The sequence below is a fragment of the Amborella trichopoda genome, chromosome 13, assembly GCF_054954075.1.
Source record: "Amborella trichopoda isolate Santa Cruz 75 chromosome 13, AtrichopodaSantaCruz75HAP2 v2.0, whole genome shotgun sequence".
NCBI classification, from domain to species: domain Eukaryota; kingdom Viridiplantae; phylum Streptophyta; class Magnoliopsida; order Amborellales; family Amborellaceae; genus Amborella; species Amborella trichopoda.
The window spans coordinates 47854705-47864724 of NC_142348.1; the positions used below are offsets into that span (position 1 = coordinate 47854705).

The 10020-nt window shown below is 36.4% G+C and overlaps 1 protein-coding gene across 1 annotated transcript; it reads left to right on the forward strand.

The window, feature by feature from the left end:
• The first annotated feature begins 3278 nt into the window (after positions 1-3278).
• On the forward strand, positions 3279-5022 carry LOC148779288 (jasmonate-induced oxygenase 2-like). Its single transcript, XM_088856722.1, has 3 exons — positions 3279-4018; positions 4098-4422; positions 4508-5022. The coding sequence occupies exons 1-3, from the start codon at positions 3546-3548 to the stop codon at positions 4808-4810; spliced, it is 1101 nt and encodes a 366-aa protein (XP_088712848.1). The 5' UTR covers positions 3279-3545; the 3' UTR covers positions 4811-5022.
• Positions 5023-10020: the final 4998 nt, after the last annotated feature.

Consider the following 10020-nt stretch of genomic DNA (forward strand, 5'->3'; position numbering starts at 1 on the left):
GATCATCTTATTTTATTGGAAATATTTTTTTTATATGTTTCGCAAGTGCAAGTCTAATAGACTAATGGACATCCAAATTTTGGTGTTAAAATAGTTTAGAGAAAAAAATTTAAAATAAAATAATGTGGAGACGTGAGATTGTGATTGGGGTAATCTTAGCCCTCCATTCAGAATGTACGGTTGGATAAGGGGGAGGATAAAACTTCTATGATGTAGGGGAAGCATACAAAGCTTGCTCTTTTTTTTATATGTGAAAGGTGGGATTGGAGTGTAGAGCATGGGGCCGCAATCGGATTAGGACCAGGTGGGTTGACCCAAACTATGTCCAGGTCTAGTTATAGGTCTAAATGCTTGGATTCAACTGGGCTTGGGTCTTGCATAGACTCTATCGGGTTCGGTTGGATCCAGGTTGAGTCGCAGTGACTCAGTATAAAATTATTAAAAAATATACGAAATATATGGATGGGGTTTCTATGAGTCGGACGACTTATACTGTAAATATACAGACCCCCTCTTAAACCATCTTAAATATGGATTTTTAATCCAAAATTTTTGGAATTGGTGATATAGGTTAAGATGAAGATAAATATGAAAGAAAAAAAAAAAAAAAATTGAAATCTAAAATGTTAATTTTTTGAAAATAAAAATTTACGCTATACACCGTATAAGCCCATGAGTTTTTTTACAACATCGATCTTAAAGTTAGATGTTGGTGAGTCAGTGGGCTCAACTGTTCCGAAATATATATTAGATAGTACATAAATTAAACTTTTTTAATATCTAGACCCGAATCTAGGTTGGGTCCGGATCGAAATGAGTTGGACCTGACCCAAGTTTGGGTCCAAATGAATTGGACCTGACCCAGGTCGTCAGGTTCAAGTCCATGTAAAGCCTAATCGGGTCGGTTACAGGACTGGGTTCATATCGAGATTGACCCGATCTATTGCCATCGCTAGTGAAACCTTATGTTAAAGCATCCATTCCAATAAATGAAAACTTGATTAGCCTGATGGAGATACAAATTGCATATTACATGCACGGAAAAGCCACAATGGCCAGCAGAATTACTCAGGGAATGTGGCATCCGGTTTGCAAATTTTGGCTCTCTCTCTCTCCCCAAAATTGGTAAGACCCACATGATTTTAGTATAAAAAAGTATAAAAAAGTTTAGGATGGTTTGAAAATCTATATTCAACTTTAATGATAAAATTTTAATTTTTTAAAAAAATTCAAATAATTTGTTAAAAAATAAACTATTTTTTATGTTTGAAATTTTTTAAGAATATATCCATACATTGCCAGTCGAGATAATTAAATGGAAGATTCTCCAACTAAACAACATTCTTTTCTACTGTGTTTTTAAGTGCAGCTTATTTTTATAATTGATGATTGCAACCTTATATAAACCTTTTCCATGAATTATTGTTCTATTTGTGCTATCCTACTCCAATGCTCGCTCATAAAGGCTGCGCTCTATTAAATAATCCCCTGTCATGCTTGGACGGTGGTGCAAACGGCATTTGTTTCTTTTTTTTTTCATTTTAAACTTTAATTCCGAACTTTCTTCAGTCTTGTTGCAGGATTTAAAATATGTAGCCTGACTTTTCAATAGAGCTATGCTCGTGGTAGGTCCTGGGATCATACTGTACATTTGATACTGCACTGAACTATCCAACTTTTTGTCGCGTGAAATATTTTGAAGGATGCGGTTAACATGCGGGCCAAGCCCGCATATGTAGAAATGCAGGCCACTTATTAAATCTATTTTTGAGATGGATTTTTGGACTTAATATTTAAGGAGATGTAGTCTCTAACATAGAGATCATGAATATAAAAAAATAAATAATTTTTAAAAACTAGAAATAATATTTTGATTAAAAAAATATTTAAACAGTTAGTTTCAATTGTTTTTAGACGACCACATAATTGTGTTCATCTTTAAGATAGACGATTTATACTTCTGGACCGCTGTGTAAAAATATTGATTCATTCTCTACATAATTTCCAATTAACATTGATTTCGAATTCTTATAATCCTACATCTAATCATCACCAAATAAGTGGGCCAAAGTTAATCCTGAAGTGGGAAATGATTTCCATTTATATAAAATATGAATGGACAGTTGGATGAGGGGAAGCATAGAAGTTTTATGCACTATGGAAAGCATAGAAAGCATACCATAACATAATTTATATTTTAATAAAAGTTAAAGTTTTTATAGGGTCAGGCATTAAGAAAACAAAATAAAGCTTCACCTCAAATCCACCTCAGGAAAGCACTTTGGGCATCAGAAATCTTTATGATGGCTCTAAAACTAATTTTCAACACTAACAATAAAATTTGAAATTCAAAAAATGATACAGATCTTGCATATCATTTAACACTTAGGTTTAGAGGTAAATGAATCGTCTAGATGATTTGTTGCAATATACATTATTTTTAAAACTTGAAATCCTATTTTTTTAGAGGGAAATGGTTGATCTAGATGATTTGTTGCAATATACATTATTTTTTAAACTTGAAATCATAATTTTTTTTGAGGGAAATGGATGGACTAGATGATTTGAAGCTTAAAAAGTGTACAGATCTTGTGGATCTATAAGCGCTTATTTTTATGGCAAAATGGACGGTCAAGAAAATGTATTACAATATATACTATTTTTAAGGCCATAAATCTTAATTTTTTTCACGAGCATAATAATCAAGGCCAAGACAATCGATTTAAAAAATTTTTGACACCAAAACTGTAATTTTGGGAGTGTTTTGAGTAGGGGTGGCAACAGGTCAAGCCCGAGTCCAACTGGACCTGGACCTAGACCCGAAAAAAAATATGGGACCCGGAGTCTAACCCGGACTCAAAGTCATCAGACCCAGACGTGGACTTGGACCCCAAGAGTACCGACTGGACCCAGATCCAAACTCACAATCGATTGGACCCAACCCAAAAATAAAGTAAAAATATATTTTAAATATTATAACTCAAAAAATATACGTAAATTTATTTAAGTAATAATTAAATATTATTATAATAATATATAATATTTTTGTAATAACATTATTTGGGTCGGGTCCACGTGGACCCGGACCTGAACCCAAATTCAAAGACCTAATCCGACCCGCCGAGTTCAAAGTTTGGACCCACACCCGATCGGGTCCAGTCGGACGGTCCTGATCAGCTCCGGCTCCATTGCCATTCCTAGTTTTGAGGTGAGTCGTGATAGATGGGTGCTACCACCGAGACCCATCCTCTTTCTCCTTCGGTGTCTAAATTAGAGATATCCTTGGCGTGCAACGATGCTATGCCCCTGGACTTTTTGTCTGATGCTATTGTTTCTTAGGGCGACAACGTTAAATATTTTTCTCATTTCTATATATTTCCTTCACGTGTTTCACCTTTATCACTCTACATATTTGCTCCCTCCCCCTCTATAAATTCTGGCTCTCAACCCCCTAGAAGACCAACCCAATCTTGCTGTGCTATCAGAGAGAGAGAGAGAGGGGTGTAGCAGTAAGCCCTCGCAGAAATCGTCACCAATCGATCAGGATGAGTACCTCGGTCGACCCCTCTTACATTCAACTGGAGCAGTACCGGGTCAAGCCCGGTTCTGTTCCAGTGGGCGAGAGCACACCAGTGATTGATTTCACTCCCCTCTCGGCCGAAAAAGTTGACCCTACCGTGAAGGCTAAGCTCGCCAAAGAGGTAGGCGCAGCTTTCAGAGACTGGGGTTTTTTTCACTGCATCAACCACTGCATCCCCAAAGAGCTGATGGACACAGTGACAGAGAACCTGAAACTCTTCTTTCACCAACCATTGGAGGAGAAGATGAAGGTGAAGCTCGATTTGACTCACCCCGTCGGTTACAATAACAATGATTTCACTAACAATGTGAGGGATTGGGTCGAGATATACGACTACATGCTCAAAGATAAGATCGAGGTGCCTGTAACGCATGAACTGGAGGATACCAGGATTATGCAGTTGCACAACCACAGGCCCGCCTACCCACCGGGCTTCCAGTATGACTTACAACTTTCTCTCTCTCTCTCTAACTCTCTTTCTCTCTCTCTAACCCAATGATTATTTGGTTTTGAACAGGGAATTGCTGGATGAGTACGGGGTATGGTTGGCTAAACTATCATTTGAGATATTGGAGCTGACGGCCCTGAGCTTGGGCTTACCTGGGGATAGGTTCATGCCCATGTTCGCGGATCATGCAACTATTAACAGGGTGAACCACTATGAGCCATGCCCTGCCCCTGACATGGTGCTGGGAAAGGGGTGGCACGCTGATATCAGTGCTCTCACTCTGCTGGCCCAGGGCCAGCCCAGTGGGCTCGAGATCAGGGGCCAGGACAATGAGTGGATCAAGGCCAAGTCCATTCCCCACTCCTTTACTATCCAGATTGGTGACCTCATGGAGGTATCTATTGCTATTGTATCAATCAAGATATCATATTTTCTTCTCTCTCTAACTACTCAATAATATTTGTTTCTCTCTCTAACAGGGGTACACGAACGGGCTGTACAAGAGTGTAGAGCACAGGGTGGTGGTGAGTGGAGAGAAGGAGATGTATTCTGTAGCGCTGGCGTTTGTGCCGGCCATCGAGGCGACTGTGGAGCCATTGCCTGAGCTTGTTAACGAGCTAAACCCAGCCAACTACGAGCCTTTCAACTATGGCAAGTTTTATAGGGTGCGGAGACTCAGCAACTGCGTGAAATTGGCGAGTGAGAATGACATTGTCACCATTCACACCTTCAAGAAGCCTACTACTCCTGCTCCCACTGCTGCTGCTACTGTTTCTGCTTAAATCTTTTCTCCTCAAGCCACCCTAGTTTCTCTCTCTATCTCTTAAAAATCGCTTTAAAGATTTGAACCTTCTTTCTCTCTCTTAATGTTGTGGTTATATTTCTTAATGTTGTGCTTATGTCTCTTATTGCTGTGCCACTCCTGTATTTTGTACGCGTAATCTGGGTGTTGAGGAATAAGTTTGGGTACAATAAATGAGCTTTTCCCTTACTATCTCTGGTGTGTAGTACTATGTGACGAACAAAACTCCCTCTCTCTCTCTCTCTCATTCATGATATGTTGAGGAATAAGTTTGTGATGCTGCCAAATAGAGAGAAGAAATAATTAAAATAAAAATAATAATGAGTGAGGGAATATATTTTGTCTCTCTAAGAGAACCTACCTCCAAAGATCTTTAAGATCTTTTTAACTCTTTATTGATTGACCAATTCTTTTTTAACAAACAAAGATACCTCCACTTCAGATACACTTAAAAAATAAAAAAATAAAAAAGAAAATAGAAGTCAAAAACCACCTCAAAACTCAAGTCTCCCTTGTTAAACCATATCAAGTAAATATTTTCCTAACTAAACCTAATTAACATTTACTTCTTTAAGCCAATTTAATCATTTGTTTAATATTAAAACCAACTATATCTTCAAAATAATTCGCACACTACCCTATCACCAAAACAACTCGTGCTCTACCCTATTCAGTAAAACAGAAATCAATCCATTGAAGATAAATGAGCTTTTCACTTACTATTTCTTATTCTCATCAAGGTTAGCCATTTTAGATCCGAATCGTCGTACCTTTAAACCTACTACGTGTCCTATATAAGTACCCATACAATGTTTGTAGTACTGATTTAAAAATCATTGATCTGTATCAGGGATCGTTGATCCAAATCATAAAAAGGGAACCACCTTGGCTCTGTTTCGAAACCAGGAATCTACACAATTAAGAGAGACTTGCCTGGTTTGGATTAGGTATTGCATTTTGTCAAACAAAAGTGGATTGAATCTCAAAAATGTAGATTTGGACTATTTGATGATGTTAAGGATTATTACTAGTGTGTAAGGTTGTAACCTTAAACAATCAAATTAAGGTGTACCTCCAAATTTTATTTTAAATATAATTTTGGTGTAAAAATTTCTTAGGATCGTCGAGAATCTATTTTCATCTCTATTTATAAAATTTTTAAACTCCAAAAGTAGTTCAAATCAAGTAAATTTATAAACACTTAAAAATTTTGAAAATGGATATTCTAGATAATGTGTTGCAATATACACTATTTTTGGGACTCAAAATCTTTTTTTCCTTTCATATTCATACATCTTGATTTCTAGATGATCAATTCCACAGTTTTCTAACATCAAAGCGCAACCTTTTATGATGGACTTTTGAGGTGCACGTTAATTCTACATTTTAAAGTTGCAGCCTAATATAGATTTTTTCCTTATTGGAATTCGAAATTATTATTTTTTTGGAAATTAATCACTTCGTACTTTTTAAAAAATCTCATTCCAAACCTAGACAATTTAGCTTGAGAACCAAATGTACACTGCAATCCCTAGGACAACCTTATTAGGGGTATTAATGGGTTTGGTTTAGTTCGCGTTGACATCGACCCACCCCAGACCACACTGGTTCTTAGTTGGATCCATATACATCATAGACATCTGTCAAGTCCAGCTTAATAGGCCTAGTGCAACATGTCTGGTCAGGTCTAGAAAAAAAAAAAATAGATTTTATGATAAATATTTCATAATGCACCAATGATGATGCATATATACAAACAATATTTTATATTCAGTTGGGTCAGATTGACCTTGATCCAGGCCCAACTTAATAAGGTCAAGGATGGACCCAAACACAACCCAGGTCAGGTCCAGGCCATTTTGACACCAACCTGACCCACTAAGTCCAATGTTTACATCCAGACCTGGACCTACGACGTGTCAACCTGTCTGGTAAGCGAGTCGACCCAACCCAATTGCTACCAAACAAGATTAATGAAAAGTTTCGAGTTAACATTAAATAAGAAGTTGAGACATTTACATATGGACACTATTTTCAACCGTTTATTAACAAATGGGTACATTATTTTCTATAAATTACCATGAACGCCCCTCTCGTCCCCCCTCCCCAGTCGATGGCCCCTTTTATTTTTTTTATTTTTTATTTTTTCACACAACTGCCCGCCTATCCGGCAATCAGAGAAATACACATGTTTTCAAAAGTTTTTTTATACGCAAAGCACACTGTGCTTCTACTTCCTCCATCAAAACACTAGCTACATTGTTTTTTTAGTCTAAATTTTTTTTGAACTATATACCAATTACTAAATGATTATTTTATTTTATTTTATTTGTTTTCCTTTGAGTTCTGTGTCACTTAGATCTAGCCATTCAAAACATGGGCAGTCTCTACTTAATCTCGAGGCATTATTTTTTTCTAGTACATAGAGATTTTCTTTCTGAAATCTTTTGGCTAAGATTATTTTACGGGTTGTAAGAGCATATATCCTCAAAATTAGAGATGTAAAAGGTATGCCTAACAATTTTGGCCGAGGGGATAAATAGATGGTATACTCCAGTAATAGTACATAGCTATAAGGAACATTTGAAAACATATGTATTTCTCCCGTGTTGTAATTGCTGGACAGGTGGGCAGTTGTGGAAAAAAAAGAGCCGTAAAGCGTGTGGAAATACCATTCATATGTAAATTTGCCTAAGAAGAAACAAGCATCCAAGCCTCACATCGGGTTATATAACGGAGAGTAGCCTCTACACGTGGGGCATTAGCCGGGAAGTTGGTTCAAAGATTGGAACAAAATAAATGGAGAGGGAGAGAGAAACGCTACGGCACGATGCCGCATATCCCCTAAATAATTTTGCTGCCCATTGTGCCATTTTTGTGCCTCTCACGTGCAATATGCAATTTCTTTCACCATCACACTAATTTATCACGTGTCACTCTCTCTCCTCACCCCTCTTACATTAAATTTCGTAGTTGGTATCATTCATTTATACTCTCTCTAAGAATCATGCATCCACATGCTCTTCCCCCTAGTTGGCCATACAAAGGGCAAAAGGCCAAAGGCCTTTGAGCTCATTGAAGGGATATCAATCTTTTTTTTATTACTTAAGAGTTTAGACAATATTTTGTTCAAATTTTCCTTAATAGTAGGAGTTATAAAATAATTTATTTTTACATTATAGTGTGGAATTATGTATTATCACAAAAAAAAAAGAATTAGATTATTTTAGTCCCACTATGAAGAATAGAAAAGTATAAGTAATGCTTGAATGTGGGAATATCATATACTATTGTGTTCTAAGTTGCTAGGGGAGACTAGGCCTATGCAGAGATCCAAAGCATGCTATGCACACACGTGAGAGAGTAAGAAACTTGTGCACAAGTGGCGATCGGGCTTGGGCTAGTAGCAACTATGTTTATCGATCACCACGTTGCTGTGGATTCTCAAGGAGTGTGACCTCAAATGAGATACTATTCTTTTGGTGTGCAATGCTCTTTTGGTGTATGGGTATCCAATTACATCATAAGGCGTAATTGATGAGCCATTATATGATATCATGGTGGTAGCGCCATTTGGGCATAAGCTATAGGTTTTCATTTCCACTAACATATTCAAAAACCGCTAATTATTTTTGAAAAAGGGTAGGGGCATGTATTCTCCATTGATCTACCCAAAAAAACAAACAAACAAAAAAAAAAGTTAAGAAACCAAGAGACAGAGGCTCAGAGCCCCTCAACTTACGATAACTATAGCATGAATCAATTATCAAAATCTTATTCAAATAAATAAATAAATCAATAAATTACCAAAACTAACTGGGATTGTATACAATGAGACCATTTACCTTTGATACAAGGAGGTCACAATTATTTACAACCATTTGACGTGAAATCTGATAGCTTGGGTGTGTTACAAAGTTCGAAAAAATTTCTTTTGAAGTTTGAGTTAGATCGAAATAAATGAAACCATCTAATTTTACCTCCAATGGTCAAGATTAATTGTAACTTTCTTGTACCAAAGATAAATGGTCTCATTGTATATTTTTCCAAACTAAAAGGATACTCTCTCTATAAATTAAAGATCGCTCTCACTTTTGATGTAAGTACTTTTTCTTACTTTCTTTCTCTAATAAAAGGCTACTTTGGTACTTTAGATATTTTCTTACTCATATACATATCTCTAGATAAGATAAATAGTCCTATCTCAAGGACAAATTCGACTAAAGAAGTTAAATGCACATCATAAGAGCAAATATTGTCTTGAAAGAACGATTGTTTGTGGCTAAAACAAAGAAAAACAGAGAGAACTCATGTTCTTCAAGGTGTTCCCAAAATATATGTCAATTTACTTTGTATTTCATCCTTCCATTTCCAAAAGTTTACCCCTTCATGCCAACATCATTTCCTATTTTTAATGTACCAACCTTGTTTCCATTCTCTTTCAATAATGACATGAATAATGTGCGTCACTCCCATAGCACATAGAAATTTTAGGTTTTCCTCTCACTCTACTCATGTAGCAATGCTTCCGTCAGTTTCGATTCTCAACAAATAAATAATGATATAATCCACTCTCCACTTCTTCACTCTCTCCACTGCAAAAGGGCTTTCAATTGGTATCCACATTGAAGTGGCTGCCCATTTTCTCAATAATTATTGGGAACTTGATATTAGGATCTTGGAGCATAATTGAAGGCATATGCCTCACCTTATTGTTTAAGGAAAAGCCTACCTTACAAAGTTAGGGCATCCACTGCCTGTTCTTTTTTCCTGGGTAATTGCAGAAGGGTAAGAATAGAGTCCGAAACTTAATCCACTGCCGGTTTTCAATGAAAAAAGGGTTGAGAATATTTAGGTTTATGTAAGTTAAGCTTTTTAATTGTATTATGTGCACCATAAATTTAGTGACATTTCCATGCATTGCACTTCACAAGCCACTTGCATTAGTGGGGCACTTTCATTGATTTTACTTTATCATTTAGCTAAAACAAAACAATAAACTTTTTAAGGACTCTTTATTTCATAAAAAAAAAAAATGGTATCATTAAAAAACAAAGGCAAATAAAGAAAGTGATTTTATTGTAGCCTGACCACAAACATAAACATTTCTATGCGGCACCTCACATATATAAAATATGGCTAACCACTATTTTTAGACATTAGGAAAGAGGTGAGGTCATGGTGTTAGCA